Source organism: Thalassophryne amazonica, chromosome 6 (genome assembly GCF_902500255.1).
Source record: "Thalassophryne amazonica chromosome 6, fThaAma1.1, whole genome shotgun sequence".
Lineage (NCBI taxonomy): Eukaryota > Metazoa > Chordata > Actinopteri > Batrachoidiformes > Batrachoididae > Thalassophryne > Thalassophryne amazonica.
The window spans coordinates 373,593-393,758 of NC_047108.1; the positions used below are offsets into that span (position 1 = coordinate 373,593).

General features: G+C 41.7%; 1 protein-coding gene across 1 annotated transcript in view; it reads right to left on the bottom strand.

The window, feature by feature from the left end:
• Nucleotides 1-2,238: 2,238 nt before the first annotated feature.
• The window catches only part of LOC117513126 (1-phosphatidylinositol 4,5-bisphosphate phosphodiesterase eta-2-like), a 667,318-nt gene continuing 649,390 nt past the window's right edge, over nucleotides 2,239-20,166 (bottom strand). Inside the window, exon 21 of the mRNA XM_034173461.1 lies at nucleotides 2,239-3,507. Within this exon, the coding sequence (XP_034029352.1) occupies nucleotides 3,146-3,507 (362 nt within the window). The 3' untranslated portion in view covers nucleotides 2,239-3,145. The remainder of the gene's footprint in view (nucleotides 3,508-20,166) is intronic.

Here is a 20,166-nt window from a genome sequence, read left to right on the forward strand (position 1 = left end):
TCAGTGGCAGGGAGTGAGACCTCCCTTGAATGCCCACGGTGACCAAGAATGTAAGGATTTCACAAAATAAGGTCTGCCTTTGTTACACCCATGGAGTGTTTTATAAAACTCTTTGTGGCCATTGTTCTTGGTTCTGAATGGGTGGATCTCATGTGTGAGAGACGTTCTTCAGAAACCGGGCCTGATTTCCATTGTGACTTTGAATAAATTTCGTAGTGCGGAATAGTTTGAGCTTGTACTTTTTGAGGGGCAGTAATACAGAAAGAGCCTGACGAGAAACATTTTGCTCGTCGATGACTTTTTGTCTCACAATGACTGAATAAGTTTAAGTCAAAGAAGAAATGAGCTGTCAAACAAGTTCATTTTTCATTTATTCAGGCCATAATTAAATAAATATTGTTCTTAAAATTCTGCATAAACAAAGTCAAACAAACGTGCTTCAAAACATGTCATTTCCATTTGTATTTCTATTAGTACATATCAGAAACAATGTACTTGTGACCACTATATGAGAAGTTATTAGAAAAACTTTTTAATGCACATGCAAAAAAGTTAAAACGTAGTATGGAGTTGACTACTACTGCTGCTTCCAGAAACGGGATCTCAGTGGAGTAACATGCAACACATTCCCAAATTTAGCAACATATTAGCACTCCGGTCAAACGTTAAAACAGCCACAACACAAGGAAATGGAGTTTCTATTCTGCAGTTCCTCCAGTTATTTAAGGACAGACACAAGCTAAACCTCACATTTTAGTACTAAAACTCCACATGATATTCAAAGAGGTGCCATGCCAACACTTTTAAAATATTGCTAGAACATCAAAGGGAAACTGATGACAAATTACTAATATCCAACTTTTAAATCTAAATCCAATTATATCACTGCAATGCAGCTAAATAAAACAAAGGCATCACTTCAAATCTTGTGTTCTACTGTTGGGTTATTTAAAAATCCCAAAGAACTATTTCACAAAAGTCGATGCACACAGCTATAAATACATCCTGGTATTTATCTGAGACTGGAAACAAACAGACATAACTATTTTTGCAAGAATTGTTACCAAGTTAGTTCAGGCATTTCCATGAGGAGTTGCTTTTAAAAAAGAAAAAAGGTCATCCACAAACTCAAGATGTAAATTTGTCGAGATTCACTGTTCATTGAGATGCTGCAAAATATAAAACTTTTCTTAAAAATCACAACTTGACAAAAAGTGGACTGCAGTTAAAGTCTCGAGCTGTGTGTCTGCTGCTCACTTCCACACCAATTAACCAAGTCTAGAGCTTAAGCTTTAAAAACACTTCACCGATTTCAGGATCTGAGCATAACAGGAATCATTTTGGGCAGTGGTATCCCAGAGGGGGGAGCTGCTTCACCAGGTCCAGGCGTGTACAGGGACTGGGAGGCCTGCCAAACACCCCCTCTGGCTTCCTTCTCTCCTCAGTGGTGCTAACACTGCTTTTGCTGTTAAAGCTATACTAGGGGAGCTATGACCAATACCTTTGCACCAGGACCAAATGTTCCTTAGATGACCCCAAAACACAATCAGGATGTTCCCAAAAATAAAAACTGGCCTCAAGCCAGTTATCCAAGATGGCCACCAAAATAGGGTTTTTCACTAAAACACCTTTAAACAACATATAAAGAACTTAAATATCACAGAGATTCTATTGGTGGCTATTTTGGACACCATCTTGAATCTTAAACCCATGAATGAATTTAGTTTAGGCACAAATGAGTTTGCTGTGACCTGCAATGGTCTTCCCATTGAATGTCTGTGATATTTAAGTTGTTTATTTGCTGTTTAAAAGTGTTTTAGTGAAAGACCCTATTTTGGCGGCCATCTTGGACGCCATCTTGGATAACTGGCTTGAGGCCAGTTTTTATTTTTGGGAACATCCTGATTGTGTTTTGGGGTCATGTAAGGAACCTAAAAAAGTTGGTTTGGTTTAGTCCTGGGGGGGCGGTGCAAAGGCAGTGGTCGTAGCTCCCCTCGTACTACCAGCACGGTTAGCAACTGCACCTTTGCTCTACAAAAGGCCCACAAACCTCTGCCTTTGTTGTGCATTCGTGGGATGGTTTGCAATATATTGAACTCTGCTCTTGCTCCCCGAGGAGATCCTAACACACCAGGTTCTCACAACGCCCCCTGCTTTCACTCTCTGGGATTGTTTTCATGGATAGTCTCTCATGGGTCAAAGGGTCCACATTAGCCAGTTTCTGTCAAATCTATGGATGATGGGATTTTTAGGCTACTTCTGCAGAACTGTTCTAAGGTTGACAGAACAAAGAAACTGCAACTGATGAAGTGTAATTTGCTGTCAAGGTCAAATGAACTGTCATCAGAGGTCAGGTCCCCAAGGCCTTTGAACACAGAGGCTGGGGAAGTTGAGAGCAGAGCTTCAGAGGGGTATTTTCTGCTTGGTGACCATTCAAATCAGAGCAGACATGAAGTTGGCTTCAGGTCTATCTGCTCTGGCTCTGTTTGGTTGGTGATTCCAAAGAAAGTTCATGGGGTATTTTCAAGGTGTTAGGCACTAAATGGCCATACTGCTGGAAATGGATTACTGCAGAAGAACTACCAATCTACCACAGTGTAGTTACAAATAACTATGTCATAGTTACAAATAACTGCAGTGATAAACTTTGTTACCGCAAAAACATGACCATTACTTACACTGTGGCCAGTTAAGGCTGATATTTGATATTTGAGACAGTAATTATGGTGAAGATTAGGATTTAAATTGCTCTTGCAGTAATGACTGATGACAGATGATAGTGTCTGATCACAGGTACGACTGGCTGTGGTGAGAGAGCTTCCCTGACCATGTTAGACAGGAACAAGTCAGTGACTGTGTCATTGGAAGAGATGCTGGAGGACGGGGACAGGTCTTGATGACTGTCATGTGATCTGCATCACTGCAGTGTTTGTGCAGTCCTCTGGCACCACTGAACGTGTGTGGCCAACCGGGGCTGTCCAAATATTACGGGACTCTTGGTACTGGTGTGTGAGAAAGCACACTCCTGAAAAGAAGGTTGAGCTGATGTGCAGAGACAGCTGGAGTGTCAGCAGGAGGCTTGGGTCTGCAGACAGACTTGAACTCTGTTGTAGAATTTTTGCTGTTTCCCAAAGATTCTTGTGTTTCATTCCGGTTGGGTGCACGCTCCAAGGATGGATGAGTGATTCTGCTGGACCGGGAGCTGTGACAGAACAATCTGGCTCTCAGGGTTTGTAAGAGGAGTAGATGTGGTTCCAGCTAGATTAGGTGTCTTTTCTGGGTCTTTGCACACTTTCATGTCCATGACATGACTTGAAAAGCTGAGCAACGGTAAGGCTGCGTTTATTGCTGTGCACAGTGTGTGCAGAGGTGTTGATGAGAAGTAATATGGAGACTGCTCATCTCTAGGAGTGCAGGCACCGTGGAGGAAAGACAAATTCCTTTTGTCTTCAGAGATGAGTGGAACACTTGGAACACAATAACCTGGTGTATGCACTGTTGGGACGTCTGTGGATAAAAAAAAAAATAAAGAACTTTATTACAACTCTTGTTTGCATTAAAACGTTTTTACAGAAAGAGTCGATGCAAGGCCACTGATGAACAAGTGATTCTCAACTAGACAGAGAACGAGGCCTTCACTTCAAAAGAGGCTTATACACTGAACTAAAACATCAATGCAACACTTGCTTTTGCTCCCATTTTTCATGAGCTGAACTCAAAGATCTAAAACATTTTCTGTATGTACAAAAGACCTATTTCTCTCAAATACTGTTCACAAATCTGTCTAAATCTGTGTTGGAGAGCACTTCTCCATCCCACCTCACAGGTGTGGCAGATCAAGCTGCTGATTAGACAGCATGATTATTGCACAGGTGTTGTGCCTTAGGCTGGCCAAAACAAAAGGCCACTCTGACTAAAAAGCTGAGTTTTATCACACAGCACAGTGCCACAGATGTTGCATGTTTTGAGGGAGCGTGCAGTTGGCATGCTGACTCCACCAGAGCTGTTGTCCGTGAACTGAATGTACCATTTCTCCACCATAACCCGTCTCCAAAGATGTTTCAGAGAACTTTGCAGTACATCCAACCAGCTTCACCACCGCAGACCACGTGTAACCACACCAGCCCAGGACCTCCACATCCAGCATGTTCACCTCCAAGATGGTCTGAGATCAGCCACCCGGACAGCTGCAGAAACAAAGAATTTCTGCCAAACCATCACAAACCATTTCAGGAGGCTTATCTGCATGCTCATCATCCTCATCGAGGTCACAACCTGACTGCAGCGTGTCGTCGTAACAGATCTGAGTGGGCAAATGGTCACATTCAATGGCGTCTGGCTGCTGATCAACTCTATGCAAAGGAGATGTGTTACACTGTGTGAGGCAAATGGTATTCACACCAGACACGGACTGACTGGTTTTCTGACCACCCCAGTAAAGCAAAATTGCACATTTCAGAGTGGCCTTTTATTGTGGCCAGCCTAAGGCACACCTGAGCACTAATCATGCTGTCTAATCAGCATCTTGATGTGTCACACCTGTGAGGTGGGATGGATTATCTCAGCAAAGGAGAAGTGCTCACTGACAGAGATTTAGACAGATGTGTCAGCAAGATTTGACAGAAATGGGTCTTTTGTGTACACAGAAAATGTTTAAAATCTTTGAGTTCAGCTCATGAAAAATGGGAACAAAAACAAAAGTTATATTTTGTTCAGTGTGTTAGAAACACTCCTTTATTTTTTAAAATTATGTTATAGTTTAACATTTTAACTAGTTAACACTAAGTTAGCTTTTACATGTTTAACTGCCTTGATAAATTGTAAATGTACACTCACAGGCCACTTTATTAGGTACACCTGTTCAATTGCTTGTTAACACAATCAGTCAATCACATGGCAGCAACCCAGTGAATTTAGGCATCAAGACGTGCTGAAAACAACCTGCTGAATTTAAAACCAATCATCACAACGGGGAAGAAAGGGGAATTAAGGGACTTTGAACATGGAATGGTTGCTGGTGCCAGACAGGCTGGTGTGAGTATTTCAGAAACTGCTGATCTACTGTGATTTTCATGAACAACCATCTCCAGGGTTTAGAGAAAATGGTCTAAAAAAAAGAAGCTGTCCAGTGAGTGGTAGTTGTGTGGACAAAAATGCCTTGTTGATGTCAGGGGTCAGAGGAGAATGGGAAGTCTGGTTGAATGGGCATGATGCCATCATGTCAATATGGACCCAACATTTCTGAGGACTGTTTCCAACACCTTGTTGAATCTCGGCCATGACAAATTAAGGCAGTTCTGAAGGCAAAAGGAGGTCCAACCCAGAACTAGCAAGGTGTACCTAATAAAGTGGCCTGTGAGTGAACATTTTTAAATCCATCCATCCATTTTCTAAACCAGCTTATTCCAGTTGAAGATCGTGGGGGGAGGAACCTACAGTATCCCAGCACTCAGTGGACAAAAGCTGGAGTACACCCTGGACAGGCCGCCAGTCTTCCACAGGGCAGGCACGCATTTTGGCTATGTGGCCCATTTCTCTGTGCGTGATTCAGCATACAGGTCAAATCAAATCAAATCAATTTTATTTATATAGCGCCAAATCACAACAAACAGTTGCCCCAAGGCGCTTTATATTGTAAGGCAAGGCCATACAATAATTACGGAAAAACCTCAACGGTCAAGACGACCCCCTGTGAGCAAGCACTTGGTGACAGTGGGAAGGAAAAACTCCCTTTTAACAGGAAGAAACCTCCAGCAGAACCAGGCTCAGGGAGGGGCAGTCTTCTGCTGGGACTGGTTGGGGCTGAGGGAGAGAACCAGGAAAAAGACATGTTGTGGAGGGGAGCAGAGATCAATCACTAATGATTAAATGCAGAGTGGTGCATACAGAGCAAAAAGAGAAAGAAACACTCAGTGCATTATGGGAACCCCCCAGCAGTCTAAGTCTATAGCAGCATAACTAAGGGATGGTTCAGGGTCACCTGATCCAGCCCTAACTATAAGCTTTAGCAAAAAGGAAAGTTTTAAGCCTAATCTTAAAAGTAGAGAGGGTGTCTGTCTCCCTGATCTGCGTAAATGCAAAAAAGCAGTCCTACATATTTGTTTAATATGCATTTGAATGACATATTCTGATCACAAATGACTCCGAGATTTCTCACAGTATTACTAGAGTTCAGGGTAATGCCATCCAGAGTAAGGATCTGGTTAGACACCATGTTTCTAAGATTTGTGGGGCCAAGTACAATAACTTCAGTTTTATCTGAGTTTAAAAGCAGGAAATTACACATTCAACCACATTGAACCACATTCAAACACATTCAGCCACATCCAGCCACATTAAAACACATTCAGCCACATTCAACCACATTCAGTCACATTCAACTGCGTTCAGCTACATTCAACCGCATTCAGCCGCGTTCAACTGCATTCAGCCACATTCAGCCACATTCAACCACATTCAGCCACATTCAACCACATTCAGCCACATTAAAACACATTCAGCCACATTCAACCACATTCAGCCACATTCAACCACATTGAACCACATTCAGCCACATTCAACCACATTCAGCCACATTCAACCGCGTTCAGCTACATTCAACCGCATTCAGCCGCGTTCAACTGCATTCAGCCGCATTCAGCCACATTCAACCACATTCAGCCACATTCAACCACATTCAACCACATTAAACCACATTCAGCCACATTAAACCACATTCAGCCACATTCAACCACATTCAGCCACATTCAGCCTTGCCTTACAATATAAAGCGCCTTGGGGCAACTGTTTGTTGTGATTTGGCGCTATATAAAAAAAAATTGATTGATTGATTGATTCAGCCACATTCAACCGCATTCAGCCACATTCAACTGCATTCAGCCACATTCAACCACATTCAGCCACATTCAACCGCATTCAGCCACATGCAACCACATTTAGCCACATTCAACCACAGTCAGCCACACTCAACCACATTCAACCACATTCAGCCACACTCAACCACATTCAGCCACACTCAACCACATTCAACCACATTCAACCACATTCAACCACATTCAGCCACACTCAACCACATTGAACCACATTAAACCACATTCAACCACATTCAGCCACACTCAACCACATTCAACCACATTCAGCCACACTCAACCACATTCAACCACATTCAGCCACACTCAACCACATTCAATCACATTCAGCCACCTTCAGCCACATTCAACCACATTCAGCCACATTCAACCACGTTCAGCCCCATTCAACCACATTAAACCACATTCAGGCACATTCAACCACATTCAACCACATTCAGCCACATTAAACCACATTCAGCCACATTAAACCACATTAAACGGCATTCAGCCACATTCAACCACATTCAGCCACATTCAGCCACATTCAACCACATTAAACCACATTCAGCCGCATTCAACCGCATTCAGCCACATTAAACCACATTAAACCACATTCAGCCACATTCAACCACATTAAACCACATTAAACCACATTCAGCCACATTCAACCGCATTCAGCCACATTCAGCCTTGCCTTACAATATAAAGCGCCTGGGGCAACTTTGTTGTGATTTGGCGCTATATAAAAAAAAAATTGATTGATTGATTGATTCAGCCACATTCAACCGCATTCAGCCACATTCAACCGCATTCAGCCACATTCAACCATATTCAGCCACATTCAACCACATGCAACCACATTTAGCCACATTCAACCACAGTCAGCCACACTCAACCACATTCAATCATATTCAGCCACACTCAACCACATTCAGCCACACTCAACCACATTAAACCACATTCAACCACATTCAGCCACACTCAACCACACAGCCACATTCAGCCACATTCAACCACATTCAGCCACATTCAACCACATTGAGCCACATTCAACCACATTCAGGCACATTCAACCACATTCAACCACATTCAGCCACATTAAACCACATTAAACGGCATTCAGCCACATTCAACCACATTCAGCCACATTAAACCGCATTCAGCCGCATTCAGCCGCATTCAACCGCATTCAGCCACATTAAACCACATTAAACCACATTCAGCCACATTCAACCACATTAAACCACATTCAGCCACATTCAACCACATTCAGCCACATTCAACCGCATTCAGCCGCAATCAACCGTGGTTGATTATTATTATTAGAGGGTTGTGAGTCTTGCTTGTCTCTATTGGTGGTTGGCTCTCACTGCGGTATTGTATCACTTCCTGTTCCGGAGCACAGCGGTGTTTTTCTGTATCTGTTAGCTGTTTAATCTGCGCAGTTAGATTGATCTAGATAACTAGATAACGATTTGTTTCACAGTGTAATCTTCACGTGCCTTAACTAAAGCACTCCCTCTGCTGAATCACCTCTAAATTATTTACACATTATTCTCTTTGTGTGTTTTTAGGAATCCGCTAGCTTAGCGCAGCTACTAGCTCTTAGCCGGTTTAGCATGGCGGCTTCTCCTGTCTCTCCCGCACTTTTCTGCTCTGGGTGTGAAATGTTTAGTTATTCCTCGGCCTCCTTTAGCAGTAATGGTACTTGTAATAAGTGTAGCTTATTCATAGCTTTGGAGGCCAGGCTGGGCGAATTGGAGACTCGGCTCCGCACCGTGGAAAATTCTACAGCTAGCCAGGCCCGTGTAGTCGGTGCGGACCAAGGTAGCTTAGCCGCCGTTAGTTCCCTTCCAGCAGATCCCGAGCAGCCGGGAAAGCAGGCCGACTGGGTGACTGTGAGGAGGAAGCGTAGTCCTAAACAGAAGCCCCGTGTACACCGCCAACCCATTCACATTTCTAACCATTTTTCCCCGCTCGGCGACACACCCACCGAAGATCAAACTCTGGTTATTGGCGACTCTGTTTTGAGAAATGTGAAGTTAGCGACACCAGCAACCATAGTGAAATGTCTTCCGGGGGCCACAGCAGGCGACAGTGAAGGAAATTTGACTAAAACAGTTAAATGTGGTCTATTAAACATTAGGTCAAATGAGTCAACACCCCCGAGTCACACTAACTGTCAGAATGCTCGTAGCACGGGCCGAGGGGGAGGATTAGCAGCAATCTTCCACTCCAGCTTATTAATTAATCCAAATTCCAGACAGAGCTTTAATTCATTTGAAAGCATGACTCTTAGTCTTGTCCATCCAAATTGGAAGTCCCAAAAACCAGTTTTATTTATTATTATCTATCGTCCACCTGGTTGTTACTGTGAGTTTCTCTGTGAATTTTCAGACCTTTTGTCTGACTTAGTGCTTAGCGCAGATAAGATAATTATAGTGGGCGATTTTAACATCCACACAGATGCTGAGAATGACAGCCTCAACACTGCATTTAATCTATTATTAGACTCAAATGGCTTTGCTCAAAATGTAAATGAGTCCACCCACCACTTTAATCATATCTTAGATCTTGTTCTGACTTATGGTATGGAAATAGAAGACTTAACAGTATTCCCTGAAAACTCCCTTCTGTCTGATAATTTCTTAATAACATTTACATTTACTCTGATGGACTACCCAGCAGTGGGGAATAAGTGTCTTTACACTAGAAGTCTTTCAGAAAGCGCTGTAACTAGGTTTAAGGATATGATTCCTTCTTTATGTTCTCTAATGCCATATACCAACACAGTGCAGAGTAGCTACCTAAACTCTGTGAGTGAGATAGAGTATCTCGTCAGTAGTTTTACATCCTCATTGAAGACAACTTTGGATGTTGTAGCTCCTCTGAAAAAGAGAGCCTTAAATCAGAAGTGCCTGACTCCGTGGTATAACTCACAAACTCGCAGCTTAAAGCAGATAACCTGTAAGTTGGAGAGGAAATGGCGTCTCACTAATTTAGAAGATCTTTACTTAGCATGGAAAAAGAGTCTGTTGCTCTATAAAAAAGCCCTCCTTAAAGCTAGGACATCTTACTACTCATCACTAATTGAAGAAAATAAGAACAACCCCAGGTTTCTTTTCAGCACTGTAGCCAGGCTGACAAAGAGTCAGAGCTCTATTGAGCTGAGTATTCCATTAACTTTAACTAGTAATGACTTCATGACTTTCTTTGCTAATAAAACTTTAACTATTAGAGAAAAAAATACTCATAACCATCCCAAAGACATATCGTTATCTTTGGCTGCTTTCAGTGATGCCGGTATTTGGTTAGACTCTTTCTCTCCGATTGTTCTGTCTGAGTTATTTTCATTAGTTACTTCCTCCAAACCATCAACATGTCTATTAGACCCCATTCCTACCAGGCTGCTCAAGGAAGCCCTACCATTAATTAATGCTTCGTTCTTAAATATGATCAATCTATCTTTATTAGTTGGCTATGTACCACAGGCTTTTAAGGTGGCAGTAATTAAACCATTACTTAAAAAGCCATCACTTGACCCAGCTATCTTAGCTAATTATAAGCCAATCTCCAACCTTCCTTTTCTCTCAAAAATTCTTGAAAGGGTAGTTGTAAAACAGCTAACTGATCATCTGCAGAGGAATGGTCTATTTGAAGAGTTTCAGTCAGGTTTTAGAATTCATCATAGTACAGAAACAGCATTAGTGAAGGTTACAAATGATCTTCTTATGGCCTCAGACAGTGGACTCATCTCTGTGCTTGTTCTGTTAGACCTCAGTGCTGCTTTTGATACTGTTGACCATAAAATTTTATTACAGAGATTAGAGCATGTCATAGGTATTAAAGGCACTGCGCTGCGGTGGTTTGAATCATATTTATCTAATAGATTACAATTTGTTCATGTAAATGGGGAATCTTCTTCACAGACTAAGGTTAATTATGGAGTTCCACAAGGTTCTGTGCTAGGACCAATTTTATTCACTTTATACATGCTTCCCTTAGGCAGTATTATTAGACGGCATTGCTTAAATTTTCATTGTTACGCAGATGATACCCAGCTTTATCTATCCATGAAGCCAGAGGACACACACCAATTAGCTAAACTGCAGGATTGTCTTACAGACATAAAGACATGGATGACCTCTAATTTCCTGCTTTTAAACTCAGATAAAACTGAAGTTATTGTACTTGGCCCCACAAATCTTAGAAACATGGTGTCTACCCAGATCCTTACTCTGGATGGCATTACCCTGACCTCTAGTAATACTGTGAGAAATCTTGGAGTCATTTTTGATCAGGATATGTCATTCAAAGCGCATATTAAACAAATATGTAGGACTGCTTTTTTGCATTTATGCAATATCTCTAAAATTAGAAAGGTCTTGTCTCAGAGTGATGCTGAAAAACTAATTCATGCATTTATTTCCTCTAGGCTGGACTATTGTAATTCATTATTATCAGGTTGTCCTAAAAGTTCCCTGAAAAGCCTTCAGTTAATTCAAAATGCTGCCGCTAGAGTACTGACGGGGACTAGAAGGAGAGAGCATATCTCACCCATATTGGCCTCTCTTCATTGGCTTCCTGTTAATTCTAGAATAGAATTTAAAATTCTTCTTCTTACTTATAAGGTTTTGAATAATCAGGTCCCATCTTATCTTAGGGACCTCATAGTACCATATCACCCCAATAGAGCGCTTCGCTCTCAGACTGCAGGCTTACTTGTAGTTCCTAGGGTTTGTAAGAGTAGAATAGGAGGCAGAGCCTTCAGCTTTCAGGCTCCTCTCCTGTGGAACCAGCTCCCAATTCAGATCAGGGAGACGGACACCCTCTCTACTTTTAAGATTAGGCTTAAAACTTTCCTTTTTGCTAAAGCTTATAGTTAGGGCTGGATCAGGTGACCCTGAACCATCCCTTAGTTATGCTGCTATAGACTTAGACTGCTGGGGGGTTCCCATGATGCACTGAGTGTTTCTTTCTCTTTTTGCTCTGTATGCACCACTCTGCATTTAATCATTAGTGATTGATCTCTGCTCCCCTCCACAGCATGTCCTTTTCCTGGTTCTCTCCCTCAGCCCCAACCAGTCCCAGCAGAAGACTGCCCCTCCCTGAGCCTGGTTCTGCTGGAGGTTTCTTCCTGTTAAAAGGGAGTTTTTCCTTCCCACTGTAGCCAAGTGCTTGCTCACAGGGGGTCGTTTTGACCGTTGGGGTTTTACATAATTATTGTATGGCCTTGCCTTACAATATAAAGCGCCTTGGGGCAACTGTTTGTTGTGATTTGGCGCTATATAAATAAAATTGATTGAATTGATTGATTGATCTTTGAGTCAACAAGTTTGGCTACGATGGGACGAGGCCTCTTTGGGTCGGGTTTGGCTCTCCCCAGGCGATGGAACCTGGAAAAGCGAATAGCTGCGGCTTGTCCCAACTACATTTTCAGGTTGTCAACCAGGAAGGATTTAAGCAGCTCTTCAGATTTCTGGTGAGTTTCTTTGAACGATTCTGGAAGCCCATGAACTATTATATTGTCTCTCATGCTTCTGCATTGTAGGTCCAATATGCTATTAGCCATGCTAACATGATCTTTTTGAAGTTCGTCTGTCTGTTGTTTTGTTTACTTGGAGCCTGAGTGAGGCATTCTCAGCCTTAAGCACTTCTATCAATGAGGCTTTTAAGTCCTCAACATCACTGGATAGTTTAGAAAGAAGATCAAGCTTCTTGAGCTGGTGTTTAATAGAGTTTAAAGACTCACATATATCAGCCCATGTGTCCTCCAAGTCGCTGGCCGAGCTTCGCTGACCTCGGGGGCGTACGGAGTCGGGTTTGGCGTTCTTTGACTTCCACATACTAGCAACTTTATTGTTACACACAGAGTCTAAAAATGCCTCCAAATCCTCGATTGTTTCAGACAAATCCAGATCTGTTTGATCTCTCTGACTTTGTCTCCAAAATGCTTCCGTCAGGTTTGTTGGTTTTCCCTCTGGCAGTCATGTCAAGAGTGGCACTTGATGCTAGCTCAAATTATACGTTATGTCAGCTCAAAGTTATTCAATTCAAAAGTATTTCTGAATTAACGTCAGAGGAATCTCTGAGTAAACAATAGGAATAGGAAACAATATTTAATCACATGCACTCCCTTGTATTCGTGCACGCACATCAGAGAAGCTGCTCCCTCCGTAGTGGAATATAATATTTTGCAATTCTAATGAATGGCACATACCTGAGGTACGAGGCCCAGAAATAATAACAGTCACTTCATACACAGTTACGAGGTAACGTGTAGTTGATGCATTTTATGTCTGATTGTCATAATTACTATAAATACAGTAAGTCCCTTCGGCTGCTCCCTTGTTTGCACTCGGGGTCGCCACAGCAAATCCAAGGTGGATCTGCATGTTGAGTTGGCACAGGTTTTACGCTGGATGCCCTTCCTGACGCAACTCCACATTACATGGAGAAACGTGGCAGGGGTGGGATTTGAACCCGGAACCTTCTGAACTGAAACCAAGTGCATTTACTACTTGGCCACCACAGGTGCATTAATTGCATTTAACATGGTGAATTTACAGCATGTAACTGCTGTAGGAGATCATGTTCATGTAAACACCAGCATGGTGCAAAAACGGTGGCCACTTAAGCCCTTTCACACGGGGCCAATGTACAATTGCGTATTGCAGTGTACCATCTATGCTGAGATTAAGTGGTTTATATGCATCTGAGTTTTTGCTTTGTGCGCGCGCAGCAGTACGCTGAGGGCTACGCGAGGCAAGAGATTAAACACGTTTAATTTTTTCAATGTAGAGCACTGGATGCAGAAAGTACACAGTTTTTAAGCAAGTCTGCACAACACTCTGCAACTGTATACCAGGCCTCCACAATTCTACACACCAGGGCGGCAAATCCTTTTATCGGCACATACCTGCACTGAGAGATTTTATTCATCCTGCTGGACTTTGCTGGCAGTGAGGCTTCAAAACCACAGAAAAAGAAGAGGCGAGCCAAGCTTACGCATTCAGATCACATGTCCATGTCCAGTCCTTACAAACAGATATCCAGCAGGTCCACCATTCACTTCTCATGGCAAATTGTGCACGTGACCGCCAGATGCGGCTACACTTTCCCCCAATCTCAATTCTCTTTTGTACCCCTTCTCCTTCCCCTTGGCCCTACCCCTACCCCTACGCCTACCCCGTTAAAACAAGGGGTAATGTGAAGGGGTATGCCTCTAGCCCTATGAACTGAGACACCCCTCCGCCTTAGGAGAAAAAAAAAAAAAACTGCTGGTGTCAAACTGCCGTCTTCACTGTTTGTTAACATGGCAACCGAAATGCAACTTGTTGCAGTAGCCTGTTTGCTCTTTTTATTTTTTCGCCTTTCTGCGTCAATGCAAAGAAATAAAAGAAGTTGCAGATTTCTTTGACGCATTGCAATCATGTCATGTTAATTAATTTAATTAATTTGTAATTTATAATAATAATAATAATAATAATAATAATTAATAGCATTAATAATTAATTGATTAGTAATTTATTAATGTTAATGATACTAGTAATTAATCAATAAGAATATTAATATTCTTTGATTAATCATTAATTGATTGATTAGTAATTAATGAATTAGTAATTAAAATAATTTATGATAATTTATTAATTTATATAGCGCCAAATCTAATCGCCTCAAGGCGCTTCACAAACATCATTTAAAAGCAGAATAAAATGAAATAAGATTAAAACACAATAAAAAATTTTTTAAAACATAAATAAGTAAAAGAAGTAAAATAAAAATAATAGAAAAGACACAGAATCATATAAAATACTAATGATAAAACAGGAAAACAGTTTATTTATTTAAAATAAATAAACACGAAATATACCAGTCTGTGTGCAATGAATGTATACAAGTTTCACTTTTTGAATGGAATTACAGTGGTCCCTCACTATAACGCGGTTCACCTTTCGCGGCCTCGCTGTTTCGCGGATTTTTTTTAGTCTAATTTTGCATGCTTTTTTTTTTTTACAGTGCATTGTGTTACGCGGCCTCATCAAGCAGCTGGTCGCGACACCGCGAAGGGAGAGCATGCGCATTGTGTTCTGCATGTCTGTTTATAAGAATCTTCTCACCCAGAAGAAAAAAAGAGCGCCAACAACTACTCATAACTGTGTTCTTCACTCGGAAAAAGACACCTGCAGCGAGGTGTGAGCCAGAGGAAAAAGATGTGACAGCGCAGTGGCGCCAGGACGAAGAGGCGCGATCAGAGGAACTGTGAAATACTGGTCAGTCACTATTAATAATTTCTTATGTGTCCAACCTCGTACGTTGATCGTTAAAATTAAATTCGTTAGTTCTAAAAGTCAATTATTTATACAAAACGTTCTATTTTTATTTCTCAAACAAATGTTTGGGCCTGAAAACAGGTTGGTCTTATTTTTCTACTAAGGTTTGAACTTTGAGAGTGTTTACACACGAGAGAAAAGTGAGAAAATGTTCATGCCTGATTGAGAAAAGTGTATAAAGTGTGTAGTGAGGGGTTTTACAGCCTTAAAACATCTATAATAATTGTAAAAAATAACGCTGGCCACTTCGCGGATTTCACCTATCGCGGGCTATTTTTAGAACGTAACTCCTGCGATAAACGTTGGGACTGTTTACACAGAGACTGCTACCTGCTGCTTTGGACTTGAATTAACAGTCTTTTTCAAGACTTTTTTACTTTTTTACCTTTTTACTTTTTTTTTTTTTTTTTACTTTTTTACTGTGCTCCAACGCCTAAGGAAGACCTCTAACGGTCGAAACATCGCGACGGAGCACTTTTATCTGCTAACTTTCATCAGCGTTGGCAAGCTAACCAGCTTGCTAACGCTTTCGTTTTTATTTTTTTTTATTTTATTTTATTTTTTTTTTCTCTTTTAGCACTGTTGGCGTGCGTTATCTGTGCTGCTCCACAGCGTGTTTAGTTGATTTTTATGTTATTTTAGCACCGTTGTCGTGCGTTCGCTGTTGTCCTGCGTTGCCTGTGCTGCTTCATGGCCTGTTTGGTGCCTTGATTGGGGCACTCCTTCTGCTGAATCACCTTTAAATTATTTACACATTATTCACTTTGTGTGTTTTTAGGAATCCGCTAGGTTGCGTAGCTACTAGCTCTTAGCCGATTTAGCATGGCGGCTTCTCCTGTCTCTCCCGTACTTTTCTGCTCTGGGTGTGAAATGTTTAGTTATTCCTCGGCCTCCTTTAGCAGTAATGGTACTTGTAATAAGTGTAGCTTATTCGTAGCTTTGGAGGCCAGGCTGGGCGAATTGGAGACTCGGCTCCGCACCGTGGAAAATTCTACAGCTAGCCAGGCCCCTGTAGTCGGTGCGGACCAAGGTAGCTTAGCCGCCGCTAGTTCCCCCCTGGCAGATCCCAGGCAGTCGGGAAAGCAGGCTGACTGGGTGACTGTGAGGAGGAAGCGTAGCCCTAAACAGAAGCCCCGTGTACACCATCAACCCGTTCACATCTCTAACCGTTTTTCCCCACTCGACGATACACTCGCCGAGGATCAAACTCTGGTTATTGGCGACTCTGTTTTGAGAAATGTGAAGTTAGCGACACCAGCAACCATTGTCAATTGTCTTCCGGGGGCCAGAGCAGGCGACATCGAAGGACATTTGAAATTGCTGGCTAAGGCTAAGCGTAAATTTGGTAAGATTGTAATTCACGTCGGCAGTAATGACACTCGGTTACACCAATCGGAGGTCACTAAAATTAACATTAAATCGGTGTGTAACTTTGCAAAAACAATGTCGGACTCTGTTGTTTTCTCTGGGCTTCATTGATAATTGGCAAAGCTTCTGGGGAAAACCTGGTCTTGTTAGGAGAGACGGCATCCATCCCACTTTAGATGGAGCAGCTCTCATTTCTAGAAATCTGGCCAATTTTCTTGGATCCTCCAAACTGTGACTGTCCAGCGTTGGGACCAGGAGGCAGAGCTGTGGTCTTATACACCTCTCTGCAGCTTCTCTCCCCCTGCCATCCCCTCGTTGCCCCATCCCCGTAGAGACGGTGCCTGCTCCCAGACCACCAATAACCAGCAAAAATCTATTTAAGCATAAAAATTCAAAAAGAAAAAATAATATAGCACCTTCAACTGCACCACAGACTAAAACAGTTAAATGTGGTCTATTAAACATTAGGTCTCTCTCTTCTAAGTCCCTGTTGGTAAATGATATAATAATTGATCAACGTATTGATTTATTCTGCCTAACAGAAACCTGGTTACAGCAGGATGAATATGTTAGTTTAAATGAGTCAACACCCCCGAGTCACACTAACTGTCAGAATGCTCGTAGCACGGGCCGTGGCGGAGGATTAGCAGCAATCTTCCATTCCAGCTTATTAATTAATCAAAAACCTAGACAGAGCTTTAATTCATTTGAAAGCTTGTCTCTTAGTCTTGTCCATCCAAATTGGAAGTCCCAAAAACCAGTTTTATTTGTTATTATCTATCGTCCACCTGGTCGTTACTGTGAGTTTCTCTGTGAATTTTCAGACCTTTTGTCTGACTTAGTGCTTAGCTCAGATAAGATAATTATAGTGGGCGATTTTAACATCCACACAGATGCTGAGAATGACAGCCTCAACACTGCATTTAATCTATTATTAGACTCTATCGGCTTTGCTCAAAAAGTAAATGAGTCCACCCACCACTTTAATCATATCTTAGATCTTGTTCTGACTTATGGTATGGAAATAGAAGACTTAACAGTATTCCCTGAAAACTCCCTTCTGTCTGATCATTTTTTAATAACATTTACATTTACCCTGATGGACTACCCTGCAGTGGGGAATAAGTTTCATTACACTAGAAGTCTTTCAGAAAGCGCTGTAACTAGGTTTAAGGATATGATTCCTTCGTTATGTTCTCTAATGTCATATACCAACACAGAGCAGAGTAGCTACCTAAACTCTGTAAGGGAGTTAGAGTATTTTGTCAATAGTTTTACATCCTCTTTGAAGACAACTTTGGATGCTGTAGCTCCTCTGAAAAAGAGAGCTTTAAATCAGAAGTGTCTGACTCCGTGGTATAACTCACAAACTCGTAGCTTAAAGCAGATAACCCGTAAGTTGGAGAGGAAATGGCGTCTCACTAATTTAGAAGATCTTCACTTAGCCTGGAAAAAGAGTTTGTTGCTCTATAAAAAAGCCCTCCGTAAAGCTAGGACATCTTTCTACTCATCACTAATTGAAGAAAATAAGAATAACCTCAGGTTTCTTTTCAGCACTGTAGCTAAGCTGACAAAGAGTCAGAGCTCTATTGAGCTGAGTATTCCATTAACTTTAACTAGTAATGACTTCATGACTTTCTTTGCTAACAAAATTTTGACTATTAGAGAAAAAATTACTCATAACCATCCCAAAGATGTATCGTTATCTTTGGCTGCTTTCAGTGATGCCGGTATTTGGTTAGACTCTTTCTCTCCGGTTGTTCTGAGTTATTTTCATTGGTTGCTTCGTCCAAACCATCGGCATGTTTATTGGACCCCATTCCTGCCAGGCTGCTCAAGGAAGTCCTACCATTATTTAATGCTTCAATCTTAAATATGATCAATCTATCTTTGTTAGTTGGCTATGTACCACAGGCTTTTAAGGTGGCAGTAATTAAACCATTACTTAAAAAGCCATCACTTGACTCAGCTATCTTAGCTAATTATAGGCCAATTTCCAACCTTCCTTTTCTCTCAAAGATTCTTGAGAGGGTAGTTGTAAAACAGCTAACTGATCACCTGCAGAGGAATGGTCTATTTGAAGAGTTTCAGTCAGGTTTTAGAATTCATCATAGTACAGAAACAGCATTAGTGAAGGTTACAAATGATCTTCTTATGGCCTCGGACAGTGGACTCATCTCTGTGCTTGTTCTGTTAGACCTCAGTGCTGCTTTTGATACTGTTGACCATAAAATTTTATTACAGAGATTAGAGCATGTCATAGGTATTAAAGGCACTGCGCTGCGGTGGTTTGAATCATATTTGTCTAATAGATTACAGTTTGTTCATGTAAATGGGGAATCTTCTTCACAGACTAAAGTTAATTATGGAGTTCCACAAGGTTCTGTGCTAGGACCAATTTTATTCACTTTATACATGCTTCCCTTAGGCAGTATTATTAGACGGTATTGCTTAAATTTTCATTGTTACACAGATGATACCCAGCTTTATCTATCCATGAAGCCAGAGGATACACACCAATTAGCTAAACTGCAGGATTGTCTTACAGACATAAAGACATGGATGACCTCTAATTTCCTGCTTTTAAACTCAGATAAAACTGAAGTTATTGTACTTGGCCCCACAAATCTTAGAAACATGGTGTCTAACCAGATCGTTACTCTGGATGGCATTACCCTGACCTCTAGTAATACTGTGAGAAATCTTGGAGTCATTTTTGATCAGGATATGTCATTCAAAGCGCATATTAAACAAATATGTAGGACTGCCTTTTTGCATTTACGCAATATCTCTAAAATCAGAAAGGTCTTGTCTCAGAGTGATGCTGAAAAACTAATTCATGCATTTATTTCCTCTAGGCTGGACTATTGTAATTCATTATTATCAGGTTGTCCTAAAAGTTCCCTAAAAAGCCTTCAGTTGGTTCAGAATGCTGCAGCTAGAGTACTGACGGGGACTAGCAGGAGAGAGCATATCTCACCCGTGTTGGCCTCTCTTCATTGGCTTCCTGTTAATTCTAGAATAGAATTTAAAATTCTTCTTCTTACTTATAAGGTTTTGAATAATCAGGTCCCATCTTATCTTAGGGACCTCGTAGTACCATATTACCCCATTAGAGCGCTTCGCTCTCAGACTGCGGGCTTACTTGTAGTTCCTAGGGTTTGTAAGAGTAGAATGGGAGGCAGAGCCTTCAGCTTTCAGGCTCCTCTCCTGTGGAACCAGCTCCCAATTCAGATCAGGGAGACAGATACCCTCTCTACTTTTAAGATTAGGCTTAAAACTTTCCTTTTCGCTAAGGCTTATAGTTAGGGCTGGATCGGGTGACCCTGGACCATCCCTTGGTTATGCTGCTTTAGACGTAGATTGTGGGGGGGTTCCCATGATGCACTGTTTCTTTCTCTTTTTGCTCCGTATGCATCACTCTGCATTTAATCATTAGTGATCGATCTCTGCCCCCCTTCACGGCATGTCTTTTTCCTGTTTTTTTCCCTCAGCCCCAACCAGTCTCAGCAGAAGACTGCCCCTCCCTGAGCCTGGTTCTGCTGGAGGTTTCTTCCTGTTAAAAGGGAGTTTTTCCTTCCCACTGTTGCCAAGTGCTTGCTCATAGGGGGTCG